Consider the following 26,845-nt stretch of genomic DNA (forward strand, 5'->3'; position numbering starts at 1 on the left):
GTCTCTAGGTAGTGTGTGAGTGTTTGTTGTCAGGCAGGTTACTTTAGCGCCGGGACACTCTTTTTGAGTAGCCGAGCGCTTTATAAATCCGTCTTAACATAACATAACATAACAAAGAAGGCACTTCCCCCAGGGCAGTCGCAAACTCATGCGAAGCTGGGGGCAGCACATTGAAGTGAAATACAAAACTGCTGCTTTAAAACTGCACAGTGCAGGTGGCACCGCTTGCACGTACAAGAGGGATTAGAGATCCTCCTGTAGGTGGATGCAGTGAGTGACTGTACCCGCCTGCAAGGAGATGTCTAGAAGGTCCATGGCCCCCTCTCTTGAGAGGGCTACCCTGAGGGCACGCACTGACAGTGCGCCACCTTTTTGTGGCACATATCAGTGAGCCCCATGATGGCTTTTTTGGTTTTGCGCCCATATCCATAACATGGCGGGGGCGCAGAGGCAAAGAGATTCCCTCAATTGCATGCCCTCTCACAGTAGCGCTGGCGCTATCAGTATTACAGAGGGGGCTGCATAAGAATCTGCGGCCCATTCTGTAATACCAAAGTGCCCCAGAGGTTCACAAAACAGGCTCACACGCCAGTTGCTCCCCAGGCCACTTTCTGCAATATGTCCCCTGGGAAGGATGTGATGTTACGACCCGAGCTGCTGACTTTGTAACTTGTGAACTGGGTTCGAGTCTCCACGTCTGGTCAGTATCCTCTGATTCTGGGCAAATCACTTAATCTCCTCATGCCTGAAAACAATGAATGTGACCTTGTGTAATGCAACGGGTGCTTGTGCAATGGGCTCCAATAACTTCAGGGCGCTATATAAAACTTCATAAAATAAAAAAAATGAAAATAAAGGACTGAGAAACAATTCAGTTTATGGTGTAAGCCAAGCAAATGTAGCCACCAGGCGCACAACACCCATTGGACTCAAGGGCTTCAGCCCCCCCCTGTCGTGTGTGGCAGCCGGGATGAGACAGCTTCCCGGCACCCACACAGCCGCACCCGAGCACTTCACAGGTCTTTAAAAGACCATTTGCATGTTAATGAGGCCTCGCTGTTGTTTCACCCCTTCTAAGAGCCCCTGCAGCTCCACTCTGCCTATTGCTTAAAGATTCAGACCTCCCCCCCCACCCCCGAAATCAGCTCCACTCTGCCTATTGCTTAAAGATTCAGCCACCCCCGAAATGTTTTCTAAACCCGCCCCCCCCCCCCGGAATTTGGCTCTAGTTGCGCCTCTGGTAGTCACGATACCTGCGCCAAGGTGCCCCTGTCCAGCTCATTCTCTGAGTTGTGCCCGCCGTATCCATGTCGATGTGCTGTTTCTGTTTGTACCTCACGTGTCACAAGGCCATCTATCGGTTTCTTATCCTCCTTGTTGTTTGTGATAAGCAATGACACCGAATTGGCAAAGCGTCGGGTCTGTTTTCTTATCTCTGGCCTGTGGGCAGAGCAGTGACACGTGAGACGGCTCCAGTGATGCCCTGTCACCCTCGGTCTCCCGCCTCCCTGCCCCGCACTTAAAGGCGCATCGATCTCTGAGCCAGGCAGCCGCCTCAGCCTTTCTGGTTCACACCCCGACCCTTACTCGGAGCTACAGCAGAGCGTCACTGCTCAAAGACTCCCTTCCCTTCCCCAAGCAGTACTTTTCCACTGTAATCTAGCGCCTTGAGACCCTCACGGGTGATTTGCTGTGCTTGACAAAGTCCTTGACTGAATGATGGCTACAAGTGCCGGCACGTGCCTAACAGACCATGCGGTGGCCCAGGGCTTAGCCAGGAACGTCTCATTGAGATGGCCGTCACTGGACATGGTTGGACAAAGAAAGGCAGAGAATTCAATTTAAAAGTCACTTTTCACCTCACTAGCAACTATGGCTGTTCAATGGCGTAGTAAGGGACCCAAAATATGTAAGGTAAATGGGTCCAGGTGCCCCCCCCCCCTCAGGTAGTTTAGTAAAAGACAACCATAACTAGTTGCTGAGAGCACCTGGCACACCTGGGCCCTTGGGCTACAACACTAATGATGCGGACACCGCTGCTGCTGCACAATAACGAAAACACACCCCAGAACACTGCTGCTGCTGATGAGAACCGACTCCTTGTAGTGACTGTATTGGCTCCTTGGATTCCAATGACCCAGCTAAGTGCAAAGGTCATGCAAAGGTACTGAAGGGAGACACCTCCTGTGCCTGGCCATCCGCCTGCAGTAATCCCCGCCCCTCTACCATTTCTTTTTGTTCAGGGGAATGCGCTGTCTTGTGAGTCGCGACATGTGAAGACCAGGGGGCAGATTTATGAGCCCCTTGCGCCACTTTTGCGTCACTTTTCCCATGTTAAAAGTGACGCAAAAGTGGCGCAAGGGGCTCATAAATCTGCCCCCAGGTGTACAAAGCACTTTTTTCGGTCGTAAATTCTCCAATCCCAATTCGGAGTCACCTGCCTAAAAACTGCTTTTAGCAATGTCCTAAACCCATTGTAGGAGTCAGGAATGTTTTACTATCTCCTAAAATGGGGTTAGAAATGGATAAGGAATCACTGTTTGTAAGGGGCGCGTTGTAGGTGTCCTTTCCAAATAGCGATTCTGATCCGTATGTATCAATGGTTTAGGCCAAAACAACGGTTGCAAGACATTGAAAAGTTACCGTCCCCCAAGTTAGGGTGGTAACCCATTTGCAAAAGGGAAGGGGGTCCCTTGGGACCCTTCTTCCCCCTTTGCATATGTTAAAAAAGTTTGAAAGTAGGCGGTAGTCCACAGGACTACTGCAATCTCTCAAACAAAGTAAAACAAAAAAACTTTTCTTTTTAAAAGCAGCCCGGTTTTCTTTAAACAAAACCTGCTGCATTAAAAAAATCAAGCATTGGCAAAGCCAATAGATCTCACCTATGTGAGATATATTGGCTTTCTCAATGTTTTTTTAGCTATATTGTAAAGCAGCGCTGGCCGCAGTGCAGCATGGGTGGGAGTAAAAAAGCACTATGACGTGGTCAACGCTGGCTGCGGCATATAGTCTTTTTTCTTTACTTTTAGCCATGTTGCAACATGGCTAAAAAACATAGATGTTATAGATTGGCAATTTAGTGTTTCTGTATGTTTAGAAGAGAGACAATTTCCACCAGGGCGCATACATTTAAGTTCATGTCTGCAGCTTTATTCTTCCTCTTTCTGCCTGTTGGCACTAAACTCTGGAGGAGGTTGGTTCTTCACCTGATTCCATGTGAGAGGTGATACACATTTCTTCTGTGAGGGAGATGTCTTTGTTTGGTGCACAGCACCATGTGCAGCGGCAGCAGGGAATAAGGGATCAAGGGGTTCTCTGAACCTCGTCCTGAGAAGTCTTTAGCTTCTGCTTCAGGCCTGCTTCCATCTGGCGTTGCTGTAGTCTGTTTCTTGCTCTGCTCAAAGATTTCTGAAATAAAGTTTGGGAAGAATGCTAATATGGACACTTACTTTGTCGAAATCTGTCTGTAAGCAGATAACCCCTTTTTCTATCACTTGCTCTTTTCTCATCAAGCGCCCTTGTCTTTCTTTTGCCATCCTCATTCTGCCTGCAGTCAGCATATAGCTCCTAAAAGTTACCTCTTACCCACCAAAACTCAATTGGTAGCTTACAGGGAAATCACTCGTCAGTTTTTACGTCAGTATTTGTAGCCCAGTCACTCCCAGATTTGCTATCATGGTTAAGGGGAAGCACCATTATAACTACACTCCTAATCAAGCTTTTGTTGTAATATTAAAAATAATATTTTGTTTGTTCATAGAGCTTGCTCGGGTCCTCCAGCGTTGAGGCACTGCACATAAAATGTGTTACTGCTGCAGAGTTCAATATTATATCAGTTTGATCAACCCCATAAGCATGAAATACTGAGTTAGCATGTTCCGATTTGAACCTGTGATGCATGTTGCACATAGATTTCTATAACATTTGCATTAGCTCCATTCAAAAGGTAGGATTAAACATGAACTCAGATTTACAAATGACTTTCCCACTTGAAGTACACAGCCATTTCACACAACAGTTTTAATTAATGTTGGCTGAAGGATGCAAATGCAAACTCTTAGAGAGAATGTGATGTACAGTACAAAAAAGGTTTCGTCAAGTGAATATTTAAAAAAAAAACCTGTATCTGCATAGGTCAATTCTACAAATATTAAATAGTGAAGAATCCAGGAGGACAGAAGCCACACTTATCTATCTGTGCCTAAAAAATATAATCTGTCATCGCATGTATAATTTAAGGGTTATGCTACAGCCTCGTAAAAGGAGTATAGGAGGGGCACCAGTGGGCTCCATGCAGTGACTAATCTGCATTCCTCTTTCCTATAAATGCTCTCACTCTGAAGTCAGAAAGCACAAGCTCTCTGGAAGACACAGCTTGACATTTTACCTCTGTCTTTGAATGCACAGCAAATGTGATGAGATAAGAACAAGATTCACAGGCCTGTTTACAGAAAGGGAGCTCTTGGAAGAATACTGGTACATATGGTTTTAGCATGGGAGGGAGGAAGTGAACCTTTAGAGCCTAAGCCAGCAAATGAGAAGCAGGAAAACATGAGTTACGAACCACAAAGCCAATGGCAAGCAACAGGCAGAATGCATTCCCAGGTCAACTTTCTGAAACTTCCCCAGATGTCTTTCGCATACTGCACAGCTTTGCTCTCTGGTAGGCTCCGACTTAAAAAAGGTTTACTTTATTGAAATGCAATTAGACATGGTGGCGTGACCCGAGCATATAATCATATTGAGTCGCAATTTGTGACCTACCTCATTAATATGCATGAGGTAGGTTGTATTGCGACCCACTATGATTCAGATTTTTGAGAACCGACCTATTAGAACATGAGTCGGTTCTTAAAAATCTTTACGGATTGAAAAAATACTTGTAGCATTTCAAGACCAATATTTTGAGTGTCCAGATCATCGTACATCTGACCCATTGTTGGCTGCACTCATGTACTCAACAACACTAGGCTGAAGGAAAATTTCACAATAGACTCGTGCCAGTCGGAGCTAGTGCAGTGAATCGTATGTCAGGCTGCAGTTGATTGGCAAATCACAAACAAAAACTCTCAATTTTGTAATCAAAGGTGGAGTTTATGACAGGGAGGTGCAGTACGGACATGCTCAGTCGCATGCTATCCGCTGCTTGATGTGTAACTGGAATTACCAATACTAGGGTCTCTGCAAGGCCAGTAAAGGTTCCACTACGTCTAGCATTGAACAGACTCAGCACAAGCTAAACCTGTTGTTCTGAGACACAGGTCTGATTGGGCATTGGTAAGTTCATTATGGGTCAGTGTGCCTTTTCCTTTGTGGGAGTATGTATTGTTCAGGTGTGGGCACTGTGGAAAGACAAACCCTTACGCTTAACCTTCACACCAAACTCTACACCTTAATGGCCCTTGTCACAGCACCCACAATGGCATTTCCGGCCATGAAATAGTACAAACTTCTACGTTTTTTCTTAAAGAATGCTACTTACTTTACTATACAAGAGGTAGAGAGATTTTTCAGGTGTGGGGATCATAAGCAGAAGAGGCTCTGACACCTTCCTGTTGTCCATTGCTAGACTTAGTAATTCATTACTGCATACAGCCAGGTAACCAACACCCTGTGTGGCACAGTTACTGTGCGGTTACATTGGGAACCAAATACAGCTCTACAGAAAGGGTGAGTTAGTCGATAATTTTAGCAGTCTGCTTCTCAATCCCTGCATTGCTTGATTTGTAAAAGAATAAGTGCTAAGGCCCAAAGTTTTGCTCCGAACCTGGCACTATTAAATGTCAGTGTGCTAAATACCAAGACTGTATAATCCACCTCATGCCTCTTTAATCTACTAGCAGACACTCTCTGCCCCTTCATCTCACTCTTGCAGGCTCTGTTCTCTCCCTTTGTCAAATTTTTTTTTGTCTTTCTCTTCCTTCTGCGCCGCTGTGTGTTTTTTACTCGCTTCCTCTGGGTCAAAGCCTGATGAGAAGAAATAAGTGCCGGTCCTCAAAAATAGGTGTTGGAGGCCCGCACCTGCAACCACCAGCTCAAATTAAGCACTGGCATCCTCACTTAAACATACTGTGTGGTCCTGGACAAATCATTTAGTCTCCCTGCTTATGATTACTTTTCCAATGTGGCTTTAGTGAAGTACGAGGCAACAAGAGCCTGCACAGTGCAGTCGGATTCATGCATGTTGGGTTTGCATTTGTATTGCTGTGTTAGGGATCTTGTTTTGACTGTAAATTGTGTATAGGAATTGGTTTAATTATATATGTGAAAGGAGGCTGATTTGTTTTTAATTTCTTCATCTGTTGGTAAAATACAAATGGAAAGTGTATTTTGTCATAGGTAGTTCAGATTTTTTAGATGTACACTTACAGGTAGTTCAGATTTTTTTAGATTTTGTAGATGTATTTTTTCCGGAACAACCTTTGCCAGGAGGCATTTCTTGCTAGTGCTTCAACAATGTATTTTTACTGCAACATGTTATGCTATAAAGGCTTACAAAGCGCATTCCTGCCCCCACAATGGGGCTTCCCAGCGCTGGACCCAGAGGACAAACAAACAGCAGCTGCCGGCACCACAAGAAAAGATGTGTGGGGGGGGGGGGGGGCTAGCTGGAGAAAAGTCATGTGTAGAGGGATTTCCTGAAAAGTAAGAAGTTTCTGGATGTTCCCAATGAAGAGAGGTAGTGAGTTCCAGAGAGATGGGGCCAGGGCATTGGAAGACCGCCCCCCGCTCTTGCTCTCCTGACGAGGGGTACATTGGCCAAGTTAAGGTTGACTAAGCAGAAGGGTTGTAGCGCCGGTTGCACAGGATGGGGCCCCTTGGGAGTGAAGGATCTTATGGGCAATGCAGATGTTTGTAAAGTGAATGCACTTGTCCACAGGGAGCCAGATCAACCTGCGAAAAAGACCGGAGGCAGAGCAGAACTTAGGGAGGGATAAAAGCAGCCTAGCCGCTGTAATAGATTTGTTGGCTCCTAGGTACAAAATGTTGTACTAATCCAACCAGGACAGGATTACTGCCTGAATGATGGTTTGTCTCGTAAGGTGGTCGAAAATGCCCAAAATGGGTTTCAGGCTTCTCCGGAACCCGTAACAGGTGCCAGCTACTGATTTGGCGTGAGCCTCAGAGGCCAAGGATCCTACGTTTTTGATGGAAGACTTGGGTTTGGAGGGTGCCCAAGGAAGGAAGGCCATCAGTGGTCGCCCCACAAGTGGGCTGTTTGCCTAATAGGAGTATTTTAGTCTTATTTGTGTTCAAGTATAAACAGTTGTTGTTCATTCACTCTGCAACAGGCAAGCTGGGTATCGTCCGCATACGATGCAAGCCCCGAGGATTTAGCAGCCTGTGCCAAAGGTTGAATGTATATATTGAACAAGGTAGGGCTCAATGAAGAGCCCTGCTTGGGAACACCATGGTGTAATGTGCAAGGTTGGGAGGTATGTGGAGGAGAGATGACCTGGAAGGAGCCCTCAGATAAGAAGGAGGCAAACCAGGACAGAACATGAAAGGGAATTTTAAAATTAGAGTTTCTTACACTCTACATTTTTTTCTAAAATTATCAATATGCTGTGGCACAAATCAAAATTCTTGATATCACATACATAATACAGAGAGGGACATAGTGAGTGTAAAATCTAGGTCCTGGTATTGCTGACCTATAGTCCAGCAGTAATGAGAGCCCCATCCGAAAAGCAGAACATCTTTTAATATACAATCATAATCAATAATCTGCTGTCATTGACCGTGAGGTTTGGTCCCCCACCCCAGATTGAACATGGCTTGAATTAATAGGCAATGAAATGTATGATCTATGTATGATGGCAGTGGCAAACTGATAGCAATGTTAATGCTATCCTGTGACAATTGCCTGCCTGCTCTATTTCACAGGTGCTTAACCTTAGCTGAATTAGGGAGAGTGGGGGGCGAAGGTCATGTGAGTTCTTGCCTTAACAATTAGGTGGCTAAACAGTGGCCTCAATCACCAGGGCAGGCGGCAGGGAAGTAGTTCATGGCTGCCAAGGAATCCAGAAGGACTGGGGAAGCATAGGACAGGTGCAGTTTGTGTTTGAGAGGCACATACAAGCACAAAGTCATTATGGGCCATATTATCAAGAACGGCGATAATATTATCGCCGCTTTAGCAGCAGGAAACTGCCGCTAAAGCGGCAATAAAGGGCTTGATAATATGCCTTAGAGAATTCCAATAGAAGCCCAGGTTCTGGTGTGAAGGACCACAAACATGGGCTTCTATGGGAATTCTCCATGGCATATTATCAAGCCCCATATCGCCGCTTTAGCGGCAGTTTCCTGCCGCTAAAGCGGAGATAATATTATCGCCATTCTTGATAATATGGCCCCTCATCTCTCCCACCACTACAACGCACTTTTCAGCTCTCTCTTAATGTAGTGTTCAGTTAGTAACCTCAACTCACAGCACATGCGGTATGAGCAGGCAGAGCTCTACATCCATGCTTGTAGGGGCTAGAACGGATCTGCTTCGTTGGGTGACAAAATATAATCTACAATGAGTTCTGTTGGGTGAAACGATTTCTTAGTAAACAAAAATACATCCATGAGCCAGAAAGCACAGCAGTGTCTTTCCTGAATAGCCATCAGTCTGGTAAGTACTTTAAACATGAAAGCATTCAAAAAGGGACGTACCTATATTAAGCCCTCGTGTGCACGCGTTTGCCAACAGCTGTCGCGAGCACTACCTCGGTAGTGCTGAGCACGTCCGTTGGCCGACGCGGCGCCGCCCGCACAATAAATCACCCGCACTGCGGCGGAATTTACGCCGCGGTTAAGGGGTTAATCTATATTGTATATATGCTGATGCAATTTGTATTCTCTGGATATTTGTTTGTAGCACACATGCACTTTATGTCACATGGCTCACTAAAGTCACGGTGTTTATGGTGTTTGTTTTGCTGTCTGGGTATGTGACAGTCATATACAAAATTGACCTTTATAGATAGTATACATATAGAATTGAACTTTTATTTGACTTACATTCATGTTTAAAGTACTTACCAGACATTGATTGCTATTCAGAAAAGACACTACTGTGCTTTCCAGCGCTTGTATATATTTTTGTTTCACCCAACAGAACTCATTGTAGATTAAATTGCTTACACCCAGGTTCTGAGGGACACAGGGTTCACCCCATTATCGTTAATGGTTTATCGGGTAAAAGGCACTGGAATTCTCTTAAGGGTGATACCCCTGAGGCAGAGATTCACCTGGCATCAGAATAAAGGAAATCACACTTGTTTCCTTGGAAGAATAAAGGCTGCAGTTTATCCATTCAAATTCACTTTGCTTTCCCATTTAAATAGGAGAGGGCTTTGTAGTGTTTCCTTTTTCTTGAACGTTCCTTGCTGGGCACTCCTTTCTCTATCGGCCGGCTACCACACAGGCGTCATCAAACGCTTCATCCAGTCAAGCATAAGGGTGGTTGTGGAGTTGTGACCGTACAGTAGCCATGCTTAATTATTTATGACAAACCGCTTAGAAACTGTGGTCATAGGCTTCACACAGGCAAATTTCATATGCCTTCAGTTACTCAGGCATGATGGATGGCTGTCCACTTCTGTTAGCCATGCCTCATACATTCAGCCATACTGACTCCCCCTTCACTTCCGATGGCTGTGCTTTAACAGGAACAATTGTACACCAAACATGCTTGCTTAACTCCAGCCTATGAGAATTGCCGAATTGGCATCCACTTCCAGTAGCCATACCTCAGTCACACCGGTGCACCCGGTGAGCCTTCACTTCCGGTGGCCGTGCTTCAACAGCCATCCTCAAGCATGTTGGTAAGTGAAAAAATACAAAACCAATCAGTGGTCCACAGTAAAATTCAAAAGGGGATTGGCTGTAAATCAACCTGCAATCCTCGGGTGTGGTTTCCAAACTTGAGGGGCCCTGGCTTGAGGCTCAGGGTGCGCTCTGTCCATGAAAGTGGCCCCGTCAGCAACGTCAGTCCACTGCCAGGTTCGAGGACCTTGTTGAGCAGACGCGATATTAGTCCTGATGAATGCCAGTAAATCTCTTTGGAGGGTCTAGTTGGCAGAAACATCTTGACCTATATTTAGTGACACACCGAAGCAGGGTTATTGACCACTGCAATGTCCCTTCTCTCTTTTTAACCCCACCTAGGTACGCATGAATAAAACTGTACACCTGTACTGGAGTCAGTTTTAATAACTTTATCACTTTTTGCACACATGCGAACCTCGCCACCTTTTAGTTCACAACAGGGTTACTACCAACTCTTTCAAAACATCTGCAGAGTTCCTCTTTCTCTGTGAGGGAATTGTAGCCCATACTGTGATCAGCTGTCACGGTGCAAGGAGAATCCCAGTGATGAAGCATGGCACCTCTAGTGGGTGAGGGAATAAGTACTAAGAAAGGAATATCCCTGTTCAGCTAGGTTTCTCTTCTGTACTTCTTCCCAGATCTAGGTGTTTCTTTGTGTATTGATTATTTGTTAACGAAGCTAACAGTGTCACAGTGTCATCAGACCATAGTCTGTTTAGTGTCACATCCCTACTTTTGCTCTGCTGATCAGCTTTTGACTTACATGCTAGTGATTTAATGCAAAGATTATTCGTTTTAATCTCACTGACACCACTGTACCAGAAACTGCTTTCCTCCCTCGAGCGATCCATCATCCCTTATGCCTGGAAGGCCCCAAAAAATTCCAATGTAAATGGCGGATTGAAGAGGATGAGCTTAAATTGTGAGCTGCATGTCGCCGATGTTTAATCTAAAATGCACTTTAGTGTGGTGAACTCTATGAGGACCCTGTTGTCGCCAACGTTGGGCTTAGTTCGAGTTCAGCCTTGGAATGCATAGCATATTAGAAAGCACTTAATGGGATCTGGCATTCCTTGGAGTCTGTGGTGGTAAGCTATGACTGTCAGCTGTTCTGCGACTCACAAATTGGATTATAACACAGCTGGTAACGATGGCATGTGCTTGGTGCCAGAGTCATGTCTGCTATGTCACCGGGTCTCTCCTCCAATTCACCAACTTCCAAAGCTCTGAGTTGAACGGGGTCATGGAAGTGTCTGCCTCAGGCTTCTCTGTTCTGAATCTGTCCATCTCGCATGCGGTTCACCACTGATTGTGTTTGGTCCCAGAAGTGATGGAGCGGAGTCGCATATAAGCACCACCCCTGCAGGCTGATGCCAGTTCCTTTCCATGCCTTTGAATGAGGATCTGGGCTCCGCTCCCTCTTTCATCGGTATTTGACAATGTTCAATTCGAAATCCAGTGTGCAAGGGATTGAAGACCTCACTTAAAACTACTGTGTTCAAACCATGTCGTGACTGTATAAAGCAGATGTCAGTAATGGATCTGCACACGGTGTGCCTTTAGTGTTTGATGAATGTGCCCTCAAGCACCTGAAGGCGGTCCTGGAACAAGAAAATAAGCTGTATGTCACTAAACATAGGGAAAAGTCACTGGCATCACATAAGTCCTGCTCCCACTCCAAGTCATTGGCGTGGACCACTCCTTCTCTTGAGGCTGATCCCATGACAGGTCATCTTTGAGATGTAAGTCATTCAGTAAGTCAAAGTCCAAATCAAACAGGAAACATAAGCTAGTGAAGTGGGACTTGACCCTATCCCTCCAGTCTCTAGAGAATTCACACATTTATCAAGGTGCCAATTGATCTTGCTCCAGATCCCTGATTGAGAAGCTGAGTCCACAATTTATCCTAATGCTCCCCAATTTCATTGCCCATCAGCAGCACCATAGCAGGACGAGGCTTTTAAGAAGGGCCTGCTGTGTCACTCTCCCTGCTCCCTCTGGTGTGCCTTTGGGCCCCAGAGCACTTGAGGGGCCTCCAAATAGGTTACCGCCAGCGGATCCACCCTCAGCACTGTCTGAGCCCCTAGAGCCCATCTTGAGTTCCACACCGACTATGGTGCAAACTTCAGTTCTTGCACTGAGACCTGTGCCAGTCCCTCTTTTATTAACATTTGACCCGATGTTGCCAGCGCTGAAGGCGAATTGCGATGCAGGCTCCGATGACCCGATTCGAGCTAAAACCATTCAGACCCCAACAGAGGTCATACTCCAACACCCCTCCAGTGTACCCCGGTTCCATACAGCTTGATTCAGACAATATTCTCTCAATGCAGAAGAGTCATCGTCATATTTTTGCTTCCAATTCTAACCAGAGTTTGCCATCCCCAGAGATGACAGCAGTGATGATAGTGGTTATTTACCCCCACATTGTGATGACGATGACAGTTTACACATGGACTTACAGGAGCCCAGGGGCTTTGATAGGTCCCCTGATCCACGGTAGATTTCCCCTCTTGTGCCATCAATGGAAGAAAGGTCCTGCCTACTGATGAAGTTAAGACAAATGTCCTTACAGGAGTCCTGCATCCTGGACATGCTTGCTTTGTTCCCTTACTCCCATTCAGAAAAGCCCTAACTGACATTCTGTTGGGCACTTGGACTAAGCCTTTCTCTTGCCCACCAGTGAACAGACAGTTGGTCAGATGCCATAGACCGGCACCTGGCAACCCTGATTTTCAGCATCTCACTCCAGAGAGTTTGGTGGTCCAAGTTTCCACCAGCAACGTGAATCTTAATTAATTCCCCATGACGCCCCTACAGAGGACATAGAGAAGGATTGAGGTGTTCGGAAAATCATTGTTCTTTTTGGGCCTGTTAACCTTGAGGTCGGTCAACTAGGATTACCTATTAGGCCGATATATGCATGCCCTCTAGGACATGGCCAGCTAGATCTTGCCAGCACTGCCAGAAGAAATGAGGGCCTCCCTGGCTCAAATCATTCAAGTGGGTCAGAACATGGGCAAATGCATCAATTGTGCTGGCCTGGATGCCATAGATTGCTTGGGCGAACAGTTGGCACTAGCATCACGCCGTCTACTGCATGCAATAGGTGTGCAAAAAAAAAAGTTACAAAGGGCCTGTTATTTAATAAATAATATACATATTAACATCCATACAACCATGTCTCAAACATGAACAGATAACCACAGAATGACATAGTCTGTGCCATGTAGGCACATGATGAAAAAACAACAAATATGCCCACAAGATTATTGGGCACATAGTAGCAGAGGGTTGGCAGTCAAGGGGATGAGGACAACACATGGCATCTTCAAACGATTAACATTAAGAGTAGAGCCAGAGCGATAAGATGTCAGCATTCACCCCGCCCAAGTGTAGTCTCTTAACGGGAAGGCCCTCCCTCAAAATGGCTGCCCTTTTATGTCAAGGAATGATTAGTAGTAATTAGAGGCTAGCAATTTTCTGAACACTGAAAGGAAACAGTCCATGGAACAACAGAACCGCAATAGTTTGTTTCTCCAGCTAACCAGATCTCCTCTTTCTCATACGTCACTGAGGTCCATGACCTCCCATGCTCTAGAAGACCTGCTACCTCCCATGGTACCAGGGACCACGTGGCATCCAGTGTCTCCAACGCTTTCTCCTCTCCATGCTCCTGAACTCACTCAGCTCATCGTGAATACCTCAGGCATCAGGCGAGGCACCAGCATCTCCAGGCTGGACCCCAGATAGCAGTGAAGTGCAGTGGGGTGATACCCTTGAATCCAGATGGATGCTAAATAAATGACAAGCTAGGGGAAATGAACAGTCCAGGACAAATGAGAGATTAGTGGCGAAAATGGAAAAGTGCAGGTTAGAACCCATGCATTAGCAAAAACAGGCACTGGGCTATGAACCCTAATTATGAAATCAAAGGAGCTTCAGGAGATCCCAAGATGAAGAGACCTAGCAAAGGAAGTCAGTAGGGAGGCTGAGAAACACAAAAGAAAGCCTGGTTTCCATTCAGTTTATAACAGAAGACGCAAATCAAAAAAATATCTGGAAAGAATCAAGAGTACTCCTGCCTTTAGAGGGCCTTTCAAGAGGCCCTGTCTTTAACGTCTAAAGGTACAGTTTGGAAATACAATGCTTTAATCACGTTGATTCACTCTACGCACACTCGAAGGCCAAATAACAGGATTATGCAAAGTTGAACTTCACTTTATGAATTGTTCGAAATTAATTTTGCCAACTGTGTAGGGAAAAAGAAAAGAAAAACATTTTTTTTGCTGAAAATTTCACTAATAGGCCACGTTTAATGAAAGTGACAAACTTCACAACTTCATGAAGTTGTACTTGTACCAATATTAAACAAGCATTTACAATGCAATGGTCTCGGCATTGGTAAAGTTAGAGCTATTGGCATTGCTCATGACATTATTTTTGTTTATGTTTTTGTTTTTAAAACATTTAAAGAAACGGCATTGTCATGAGCAATGCCAATAGCTCTAACTTTAACAATGCTGAGACCGTTGCATTGTAAATGCTTGTTCTCTGTGTGAGCTGTGCTTTTGTCCTTTTATTGGCGCCGGGTACAGTAGAAGGATAGGGGAGCTTCTAATCTTTAACCTCTGACCTCGGACAAAACAAAGGTCGGCAGGCCGAGCGTATGGTTAACGCAGACTGGAGGTGTCGACGGGGTTGTTGAGGGGTCAGTGTTATATGGGGACTCAGTCCGTGTCCCGGAGAGCTTGCTGTGACGCTGCACACACCACGCACGCATGGCGACATTGACGCTACGCCGACGAGATAGCTGAGTCGGTGGAGCGCCTGTTTCAAGTGAGATATTTGAGTCCTGGCAGGTTCTTCCCAATTTGTATGTCACTTCGTTGTGAATATAAAGAGAACCGCATTTGTTTAATGAGTGCAGGGCTTGAATACCACAAGGACGGGTCCAGCGCTCTCAACAGACACAGGGTGTTATAGTAAGCGTTTCCGCAGTGTGCCGAGAAGCAAATCTGTTCACATTGTGCGCTACAGTGGGAGTGTTCCCTGTAATGCGCATCTTATGTTTTATGGTACGGTGCCACTAAGCGTTTGTAATATGACGTTATTCCATAAACAGGGCACTATTGACTGTTTTCACTGCGTCCGTGTAAACGTTAATTCGAAGAGCCGTCTTTTACATTAACTCTTTCATCAACAGCCCGGACTGCCTTGGAAATGTAGTCCCACCCAAGTCAAGACTACCGCAGCCTCAACCTCATGTGGACGACAGCCCACCAGGATTGGCAACCGCGGCCTGTACTGTGCAAACAGATCTCCACAGCACACCCCAACCCACTCGGCCACCTAACAACTTCACACCGACAGCTTGCATGACTGCCAGCAACAAGCACGCAGCCCACGCCTCCAGCCCGCAGCCCGCCTCCCCAAAACATGCACGAATGGATGCTGAACACGCAGAGAGGGCTGTTCACAGCCAGTCACCACTTGAAGGAAAACAGCAACTTCGTGTAACTGCAAAGTAAACACGGCCGGCCTTCAGGGGTCAGGCAGAGACCTGCGACTTCCGCAGCGCCTTCTGCTGTGTGTGTGGGCGCTGCCTGCGCTCTCGGCCCAGACACTGCAGCCTGCTAAAACCCAGCATCGCACTCTGATACCAGACAACTGGACAGCACAAACCCAATGAGGTGCAAGTGCTTGAGTGATGGGTGCTGTGAATGCCCACTCCAATGGCACTCGTGGCAGTGACCTCAGAATGATGAAAGGCAGAGTCAGGCACTGCTGTTTTTAACTGCTTAAATAGAGATGTCCAGTGCAGGCACATCAAGCATAATTTAAGGTAAGGGAGCAACGCCGGGACACCACCGCCTTTCTCCGAGGCAGAGAAGAACTGCCTCGGAGAAACGCAGCCTCGGTTTCGGATTCGGGGGCGTGTTTCTTTTTCTCTCCTCTTGCCATTGGCTGGAGGAGAGAAAAACACACCCTGCGAAAAGCAACGAAAAAACACGCCCCCCGATCCGAAAAAGACGGGGCTTCAACGGAGTGACTGGACCTCTTCTCCAGTGGCTGGCCAGCATTTAAGAGGCCAGCCAATGGAGAACAGGGCAGAAGAGGGGCGGGTGCAAGCCCCTCTTCTCAATGACATTAAATCTCCGGACTTCCGGTCTGCCGACCGGATGGTCCCGAGACCTAAAAAGTGACTTATAAATTCCACATAATGTGTTTTTTTTCCGGATCGATGAAAAAGCTGCAAAAGCTTTTTTGGATGATTCTCGCTTTAGGCAAAATTTACAAAGATGATATATTTTGGTACTTCATGAATTTGGTCAAGTTGAGGTTGTAAAATAATGTGATCGGTAAAAAATACCCTCAAAACTATATTTTGGGGAGCCGAATCCTGAAAAATGTTTGTTTTTGCGTAGCAGTTCACTTCCAGACAATGGGCTTGATTTAGAGTTTGGCACATGGGTTTCTCTATCATAAACATCATGGATATCCCATCCGCTTTATTACAAGTGCATTATATCTAGGGCTCCCAATTTTATGGTATTTATTTTTTTGTCATTTTCGTCTGTATTTATCCATATTTATTTTTTGTTAACTTTATCCATATTTATCCATATTTACTATGGGTTTTGTGAAAAAGTAAAGGTGAAACTGGTATATTTCCACATGTATTTAACCAATAAACATGCAGTCATGCTTAAATGCCTGCCAGGTTTCAGTGATATGACCACACTCAGAAGATAGTACTTATATGATAATAGGCACACTTCAGTATCAGCCTTGTGCATAGCTACTGTTGTTTAAGTCTCTTTACTAAAATGTCTTTATTTTTTAACCCCCTTACCTATCAATCCACACAGTTATTGGCCTGGCAGTCATGGCAAAGGGCATTTAGAAACACTAAAAAAGCAACCAATTTCTGTTTTTATCCACATTTAAAAATAATTACAGACAAGAAAATAAATAACTTTCTGTCTGTATTTATCTGTAAAAATCTGTAAAAACGGAAAACTGGGAGCATTAATTATATTCTATGGGACAAAGGCGGGCACGATATCTGCCATGTTTGTGATGGAGTATCCCGTCTGCCAAAATTCTAAATCAGGCCTCCTTTAATTTTCCAGACATAACAAGTCTGGCAACCTCACGAAGGTAGAACCTTTGCAGAACTTTGCCACACCCCAGCATAAACCTCTTCCACCATAGTTAGAAAGGCCATATCTGCTTATAAATAGCCTGCAACTACGTTACTGTATTAACATATACATCGACCTGCATATTGAGTCTGAAAATGTATCTCTAGAATATAAGCAGCACAAGATTCAGAGTGCAGAGGGCTCACACGTACAGGTTGGCGCTAGTTTGCATTAGACCAGCGAATGAAGGAATTTGAAGTCTTACCTAAGTTAAATTTATGGGGCGGTGTGCAAACTGCTAACAGCGTTTTTATTTCTCTACAGCTGTGCATTGTGGAATGCGAAGGCAAGACTTATCCAAGCGGCATTTGGGAAGTGTGCATGAACGCGCTGGGGCGGGCCTCGCTCCCAGTCAGTCCCGACAGCATGGAGGAAGAAGCATACCAGCCCTTAGCGATGCGTGACAACCTTTTTGTGGGCAGCCTGAAGCACCTGGATGACCTCACTAAAGTTATTGGCCTAAGCAAGATTGAGGGGGAGAAGCGCGTGTCCAAAATCAGTGGCGTGATCCACGAGCGGGAAGAAAAAGATGGCGGCCTTGAAAGCCGCGAGACTCCCCTGGGGCTGACCAAGGAGGTTGACAATTTCGGCTACCCTGAGGAGGGGGCGCCGAAAGAGATTTCCAAGAGGTACGGCGGCTTCTTAAAGGGCAAGTACAGCTACCGGAAGTTCTTGGAGCCTTCACGGGGCATGCAGAAGAGATTTGGAGGCTTCATCGGCGTCAGAAAGGCAGCACGAAAATGGACCAAGCCGAAGAGGTTCAGCCAGTTCCTCAAGCAGTACCTCGGCATGTCCACGCGCTCCAGTGAATACGACAGCTTATCCTCTGATCTTAATGAACAGAACGAAATTTAGAGACCCTGTTTCAAAGCGTCATTTCATAAATGTATCTAGGACTTACCATGGCAAAAGGTCAACCTCACCCAAGGAGTGCATTTAGAAACCACTGTACCCAAAGGCGCAAAAAAGAATGAATAGATATGTCTCCACATGTACACTGCATAAATGTCTTCTTTCTTCAAATTAGATAAAACAGCTCAGAAAAAGGTAACTACAATGTGAGTGCAAATTACGCTGGGAAGGTGTAAAAAGTAGATTCCTCTCATTGAATTTCTAAGACCGGGTTTGAAAGTATGAAATTTAATTTATCAATTTTTCTTCTTCTTTCATCAGCCACATCCACTTTACTGAGGAGTTGTGCGTTTTCACCCAAGACACACATTTATCAAACTTTTTGTTCAATTATGAGGGTGTCAAAAAATCCCATTTTCTAATATCATAAACGGTGCACCATAAATTGCCTGTTGCATAGCTTAGTAAATCTGACACCATACACACTTAGGCTCTGAGGGTATATCTGCCACCAGAAACTACCAAAGGTGTGGGTGGGAAACATATATTGTAACTTTGAGAGTGTTTCTCTATTGGATGTGATGGGGATGGCAATCAGTGGGAAAGCAACTCAAGACATTTACCATGACTTTAGTAGCAAAAATGCACATCTGCCTAAGCATTTACAGTTTAATACCAGTCAACAATCAGAAACGTACATTGTGTATCCGATTTGAGAAAAAAACCAATGTCGTTATATCTTAGGTGAGTGGTGGCCACCATCGGTTCTGGAAGCACTTGCCAGATTTTGATGATGTTCATGTTACATTTACAGATAGTGAATCTAAATGGAACCCATTTACATACTTACATATGCATATGTGCTTGTGTACAAAATATGCCATGGATACGGCCTTCTTGGGCCTTTGCTGGACATCTTTACTGGGGTGATGAGACCCGGGCACTAACTAGGGACTATGGGGGCAACTGCCTTAACATGAAGGATGGCTGCCTATTTAGAATCCATGCTGAACCCTTCTCCTTTTCCATTGTCTCTCAGCTTCCTTGGTACATTTCAAAGTCTTGCCCTTGAAGTGAATAGGGGAGTTTTGTAGATGTCCTTCTTTTGTATTAGTGCAATCTAATTCTTTTCTTCTAATTTCCACCACCAACTGTCTCAGGGGTATGCAAGCCTCGGCCACAGGCATTTCTCAAATCCAAAGGACTGAGTATTAAGTATTATTTTACATTTGACAGAAAAATAGAACATCTGTTATTACAATGGCAAATACATTTCAAGCACTATATAATCATGCTTCATTCAAGGCACGTAGGGATTCATTTGGCAGTTCTCTACTCCAGACACCACCCTTTACTGTGGTGTTGGGTGAAATTAGAGTAAAATGTGCTAATAGAATTGTTACTCACATGTTCTTAGGCATTACCAGCTAGTAAATATTGTAACCCACATTATGGGCCTTTGCTTTTGGCTTTGGCCTGTAATTGTGGGGTAGCCTATTAACAAAGGTTAACGCCCTCGGCAGAGAGGGTAAACCACTGGTAATATTATAAGAATATGGAAAGAAACCTTTATAGACTGCTGAGATTGGCTCGGCCGTGCAGAATACTCAGACTACTGACACTAACTTTTGTTTTTTTCTGCGTTCTAGTTCAGTGGCAAAGATAGAAAGCAGACTCTTTTTGCCTGTGTTGGGTGAGATTGGGGTACTGGTCATAATGACCCTTTACCCATATGCTCTCAGGCGTTAACAGCGCTTTCTTGCCCTCCTTCCCATTATTAACGCTTTCCTTTAGCTTGTACTCATAAGCGCAAGGGAGGCAACTAGCAGGGGGTTAATGCCCGCTGCAGAGGGTGTAAGCCACTAATAAGTCCATTTGCAAAAGGAAATAACACTTAAGTGGTATTCTACCCTATTGTTTCCAATCATCCCCCTGGCGCAGTCATCATTTTTTGCTACTTAGATTTCCGCAGGTACGCTTAGCAAAAGCCCAGGGAAATGATGATCTCACTTGACCGTTCACCAACTTTACTTTTATATATTGATAAAGTAGTGGGTTTCCAGTTGAAAAAAGGAACCTTTTGTTGGGCTGACAAAATGGGTACTGATATGGTACAAGATATATGAACCATCTATGGAGAACATCCATTTTTCTGCCATTGTAATCTTTTTAGCTTGGGCAGCTTGGCATCGCTTGCTGGTCACCACTTTAGGAGCAGCTTTCCTACAGCTTGTGACTTACCATCTGAGATCTCATTTAAGTGTTGTTCATGCAATGTTTGCTCCTTATGGTTTTTTTTTGTATTATGTCCTCAAATTTCTGTTATTTGTTTTTATGCTTGAATCACGGGGCCATATAGCACCAGTAGGACAGCATTCTAGCACACTTTCATCAAAATTATATGAAATACTTTAGTACAAAAAGGAATTCAAAATTTGTTATAAGCCAAAGATGACGAAGTTTACGTTCAGTTAAAATGCCCAACTTTACAACAATGTCTTTGAATCTTAGCAAGTTCGGCAGCTGTCAGTCGCGGCAAGAGTACCATTATTCAGAACATTAAGAATAATACTGTCTTTTGCAATGATCCCTTGAATACTATTTCACACAACATACTAAATCATGAAAACTTTCTTTTGCTTGTTCAGCTACTAGTCATTGAGGTCCTCAAAAATGGCATGAGTCCCTTTAAAACCGGCGCTTGCTCTCTCAGAGCACCCCACATTCCAGAGAATGCTTTGCGCGGCCCTCAGATTTCTCAGTGCTGAGTTTGAGCTTTTGGGGAGAGAGGACCACTGAACTTTGTCTCTGTTTTTGCTGTCAGAAACAGACAAAAAACGACACTGGATCAGTGCAGAGCATTTAAAACACTGATCATTAAAGGATCACTCATTGGAGGAAGCTTCTCAGTATCATTAAGACATTCTAGACGTAAACTCCCTACTGACAGGCACTGAAGCTTTGGAACCATGTTGTCAGAGGGAGAGCCCATCCGCCAGTCAGAATACGGCCAGTAATTTCAAGGGCGGCTCTTTCAGCCCGAAGGATTAAGATGTCAGGTTTACACAGTCTTTCTGTGCCGGCCTTTCCGACACAGAAAGGCTGTTGGAACTCGACTGAGAGGCCCCCAGCAGGACCCCTTTGGTGCACAGCCTCTGGTTGGAGGCCAAAGGGGTACCTATGGTGCCCCCCTGTCGATCCGTGCACCTTGTGGCCACGGGGTGCAGGGATGAACTGCACCTCACATTTTATGATGGGAGCATGCATTCCGGCGGGATGCATGCTCCCATTGTAAAGTATAGGAGTGCAACTGAACAGTGTTCGGTCTCATCCTAATTGGTCGGTCGGTACTGCTGACCAGGTGTCGGTCAGTCCCTTGACCGAGACGCTGTTGACATCGTAATTATACCCTATGTTGATTTTTGAGACAACAAAGGCTCGAACCTACTTAAAACACCAGGAGTAGCACATTGAAATACTGGGTCACAAATATTGTTTACATAAAATAAATCTGTACAGTATGTTGAGAAAATGATACAATAGTTCTGAGAAAGGTCAAAGAGTGGTTTTCTACATTATTGAGGTGGAAAATTCGACATGGAGATCTTTCTGGAATATGTGTGTTGGTGTTTTTCCAGGGCCTCCTCTCTCATAGGGCAGTGATGGTTATGAATTTCAGGATGCTGGAGGTCTCCAGTAAAATACACCTCACTGGAAATCTCTTTTGTTGAACCATGTGTCATAATCAGATCTAACACTTTCACACTCAACAGTTTGAAGCCTAAGTTGTTGGTGCTTAACACGGTAGCCAACCATCGAGTCCTCTGGGCTTCTCTACTCAAAGTCAATGCTAAGTAAATACACAACAACACACCTTTCTCTATGCTGATATACATTTTCAGAGACACAATCTTGGAAGACCATGCACCACCAGCTGTGGTCTGCAGGTCTCTACTTCTATACACAATAGAGTTGACTCTCAAACAGCAATATTCCTTTTAGGTTACGAGGACTAGTGCAATAGGTCATGGCACAATATAGGCAAATCACGAACATTGCAATGTTGAACATTGGTATCCATATGTGTTATGTCATGTAATGTTGTTGTGTTGTATGTGATGCTACTCACATTTGTAAGCTCACAGTTGCCTTGCATGGCCACCTAGCAGTGTAAACTGTCATCCTTTGCAGCACAACTCTCTGTAATCAGGAAATGGAAGGTGCTTAAGGTACTTTAAACATGCCTTAACATAAAGCGGTCCACCATTGTTTTTAGGGTAAAGTGAAGTGTTATTACATTAATAGGTGGTCTGGAATAAGAATGAACAGCCACGCAAACTCTGTTTCATCACTTTAGGGATCTCAGAAAAACACTGCATTGAAAGAAAGGAGTTGGTGAATGAGCATGTATAATTGACATATTTTACTGAGAAAAGGCACACACCTATGCTCTTGACAGCCTGGTTTTATGTTATGTTATTACCACTTATTTAGCACCTAATTACCATCGGTCTCTTAGCACTTGTCTAAGGGTTAGCAGCCTGGCACCAGCTAATACCTGCCCACTACCTTCAGTTAGACTTTATCCCATCCAAAGGCCTGTTTATAAAGAAAAGTTTTCAATCCCTTTCGGAATGGGAGGAGAATGTTTTCTCTTCGCAAACTTTATGGCAATCCGTTCCACAACTGAGGTACCAGGGCTGCGAAAGCCCGACCTCCCATAGTCGACTTATTAAACCGTGGGCAGGTCAGCAAAGTTGCCTCAGTGCACGAAGGAAATCACCTGAAACTGGCTACATGAATAAATCTGAAGCAAATGTAATGGCTCCATCTGTAGCATTCTGAAAGCTCTAAGTAGATTGAAGCTAATAGTCAGGGCCGCCAAGTTACACACAGTTGGGATAGTCAGTATGTGACATGATCAGTGTGGGGATTGCTTTGACTTTGAATCTGTAGGATTCTCTTCAACAGCAGCATTTGACAGAAACCTACTTTTGCCATATTCCCTATTAGGGAAACCAGCAACCAGCCAGAGTCTGTCAGATGTTGAAAGCCACAAATGTATTTTCCACCAAGTGCTGCTGGCCACTAAGTGCTGGTTTTGAGCTATTCAATTTCAGGTTATTGGCCACCATCCTGTGCACTGCTGTAAGGAAATCAGTTCAAATGTGCTTTAAATCACACTCCTGAAGGACTGAGCCTTAACATGGACTGGGTTTGCAAGTACGAAACATATAGATGCACCCAGACATAAATCGCACATTTTTCACAATATTAACCCTGGAGATCATTATCAGGTCTTTAGAGACTCTTATATCGCCCCTATTGGATCATTGCGTTGGCCAGCGTTTTAGTGAACCATTTATTGGCGTATTTCGATGTATATCCTGTTCACTAAGTTCAGTGGCGTGAAAGCAATCCATCCAACCAGACTCTGATTTTATGTGATGATCTATGTCCCTGCAGCAGTGGCCCTAATAGGCAATACACCAAAGCTTCTCTGTTTCGCCTCCTGGTAGGGATGCCTGATTGTTGCATCTGTTAATATGTACTTAGGTCCTTCTTTTTATTTATTAAAGCATACCATCAATTGCACAAATAATGCTGAACCTCTCCCTGAATGTAATGGGCATGGCACCTTTTTTTTTACTATAGCCATCTATATTTTTATAATTTAAACATGTTTGCGTATCCTATCTCAAATCTAATTCTGTTCAGAAAAACAGGGCATGGGCTGGGCTGAATGCTATATTTACAGAGCACATGCCACAAACACAGTGACCTTTGGGTGCTTAAACAGAAGGGGCTGGATTGCAGGAACTGCCCTGGTAGTGCGGTTTCTTTTTGGTCTATAATAATTTGTGCAAGGGAATTATTTAGCACAATATTAGATATATTGTAAGGGGAGCACAACTCTATTACTTATTGCAAATATGAATTCCATATTTTGTCTGCTGGAGACAAAATACATCCATACCCTTGCAAATAGATACCATTGTGCTAAGCAGCTTCTTGAGGCAGTTTAGCACAAACCAGTATATACATCACCACCTGGCCAGTTTTGTAATCCAGGCCCTGGTCTGACTTTAGAGTGTGGCAGTGTTAACTCTTAAATTCATCTTCTAGGCGCGGGTTGACTTTCTGCTAAATGCAACAGGCGGTGTCTGAATGTTTTGTTGGTGTAGCCATGGCATGTCCCGTCCAGCTGTCCCGCTGCTGACATTCTACAAGATGAAGTTTTGTTTCTGTTTGTAATTCACTTTGGAAAGAGGCAGCCCCTGCTCCGGCCACCCTGCCTCCCTGCAGACGGAGGCCTGACCCACAACCTGGAGCCTGGAGCAACGTGTCAGCGTCCATGCCGTGACTGTTTGTAAAGAGTTGTTATTTTTAATTGTTTCATAAACTATTTCTCCATTAAACTTGTACATAGCAAATGATTAATAAACTAGTTTACTATTTCTATTGTGATCGTTGTTGTGAAACACAGAGACCCAGACCCTCCACATAGGGACTTTCACTCATGCTTCAAAGGGTCAGAGGTGAACATGGATGAGCGAGTCTGTGAACCCCTGATATTATCTATGATTCCTAAAAGACACTCTGTATATTTTACCATCAAAAGGCGACATGATTACGAAAAAAGGTGTGACCAGACCCTTAATGAGAAAAGAAATTAACATGAAACAAAAATTTAAAAAAACAACAAAAAAACTCAATAGTACACAGAGATACAGAACTGGAATAAGATATATGTTCCTTTAGTAAGGTGTCAGGGGGTGACCCCTGTTAAATATTTTAAAACCAGGGTCCAATAGGGCAGAAATGAAACATTCCAATAATTGGGGCGCTCTCTATTCCAAAGATGTCTGTAGAATTGTTTTTTGCTATACTGTGGATTGGATTTTTGAACATTATTTATTCAACAATTGATTAAATAGATATATGACTAAAATAGAGTTAAAACACATCAAGCTATGTAATCCTACAAAGCATATCAGTTATTTATCAAAATCTATACTGCATCTTTTTTCCTTCATTTGTTCATAAGGAGTGAAGGGGGAAGCATGCTGTTATCCCTGCCTCACACTCTGTTCCTGCCAGATCTGCCTCCTTTTATTGGCTGGCTGTATATGAAGGGTCAGCCAATGAGAGGAGGGCTCTAGAGTTTGGTCGCACCTCATGTCAGGGCTTCAGGCGTGCTCATTGATCTCCGGGCGCCATTGGAAAAGTAGTGCTTTTGGCAATACCTACCTGGCCTTATCGCTACCTTTCCGAGGCACAATAGGTATGCAAGATGGAATCTGCCAGCCATATATGCCCAGCGTGTTATATGTCGACTGTACTGCTGCCCTTCTGAAGCCAGGTTCAGCAGCGGAGGAATAGCAAGCCAGCCTGTGAATCTCCTCCTCCCTGGTCCCACTTCCAAGTTTGGTGGGCACTAACCCAAGAGCTGCATTGGCTGACGAGCCTATCACTGAAGTGTTCTGCTTCAGGATCTGCTTTTCACCCTGTCTGCTGGCTCTGCCAATGGTAACGTGATGTCGCAGCTCAACTGTACACATCTTTTACAGTAGAGCTGGCTGTGACATAGCTCTTTTGTTGGTGGAACGGAGCGCAAACAATAATAATGTGACGGGGAACAAGGGGGCAAACAACGAAGGCAGACCAATAGTAATAATAATAATCCACATTTGTAAAGTGCAAACAATCACCCGTAAGGGTCTCTAGATGCTGGGGGCCATCAGGAAGATTACGCAAGCTATGGTGCTGGGCTAATCTGCCGCCGGCGATCGAACTGTGATCCCCAAATTCCGGAGTCAGTCGCCCTGCCCGCTGCGCCACACCACTTCCCTACAAGGAACAATGAAGAAAGTGGGGAGGGCGTGGAGGCAAGCAACAACAAAGGGAGGGGCAGCAGCAGCTCGCACAGGTAAATGCTTTGGGGCGGTAAGGAGGGTGGGGTGGGGGGTAGTGGAATCCAACATACGACGGGAATGTGAAAGCCAACTAAATAAATAAATAAAACCACTTGCCCCCGCCCTGCCTCACCGCCCCACAGCATTTATTTACCTGTGCGAGCCACTGCTGGGGAGGAGGTGCAAACAACAACGGCAGGGAATGAGGGGGAGGGATGGGAGACAAGCAACAACAGTGGGAAGGTGTGCAAACAACAACTGAGACCAAGCAACAAAGACAGAGGGGATAAGGAGGTAAGCAATAACGATGGGAGGGGGAGCAAACAAAAACAATGGGAGGCATGAGTGTGCAAGCAAAAACGGTGAGGAAACTAGGACTACAGGGAAAGCAACAAGAAAAAAAATGACATCAATCCGAGCGAGCAGCAAGAGGACAATATTAAAGCAATTAATGAGTAATTTGTTCCTGCTCCAGGGAAGGGAGGAGCAGACAAAGAGAAAGTGAAACCATCATGCGCTGACCAATGAGAAGCATGAAAATAAGACTGACAATGATGCCAATGAATTGTAAGCAATAGGCGGTCACCAGGCGCCTTACAGTTAACAAAATGTCTCACAAGCAACAGCGCATGCGTTGTCCCCTGGGAGACCTAAAAAGAAAATAATTCATAGAAGTTCTTAGGTAGATTATAATCTTGTAGATTTTATTGTATTTTATACATGTAAGATCAAGGTACATTATGGAGTAGGATGCAAAGTGGCAAAACAACAGTAAGAGACACATACACTCAAATCTGTTGCTTCACATTTATTCACACATCCACTCACCTGTTAAAATAAGACCAAACTGGCATATAAAGCTGTCTGGCACTACCAGAAGGGCCAACATGACAGATCAGTATGTGTGCCAGTTTTGTGGGTGTGTGCCAACCCGTTTTATAGTGTGTGGGCTGGCTTTGTGGCAGCTTGTGGGCTGTTGTGAAAATATTGTTTATATTGACTAGGGTGCAGCATCAGACAGCAACGATCAGGAGACACTAGCTTGTGCTG

The 26,845-nt window shown here is 44.7% G+C and overlaps 1 protein-coding gene across 1 annotated transcript in view; it reads left to right on the plus strand.

Moving 5' to 3' along the window:
• PNOC (prepronociceptin) overlaps positions 1-24,337 on the plus strand; it is a 290,709-nt gene extending 266,372 nt beyond the window's left edge. The window contains exon 3 of the mRNA XM_085613066.1: positions 17,292-24,337. Coding sequence (XP_085469192.1) covers positions 17,292-17,882 — 591 coding nt within the window. The 3' untranslated portion in view covers positions 17,883-24,337. The remainder of the gene's footprint in view (positions 1-17,291) is intronic.
• The last annotated feature ends 2,508 nt before the right edge of the window (positions 24,338-26,845 follow it).

This window comes from Triturus cristatus, chromosome 6 (genome assembly GCF_964204655.1).
Source record: "Triturus cristatus chromosome 6, aTriCri1.1, whole genome shotgun sequence".
In the NCBI taxonomy this organism is placed as follows: Eukaryota; Metazoa; Chordata; class Amphibia; order Caudata; family Salamandridae; genus Triturus; species Triturus cristatus.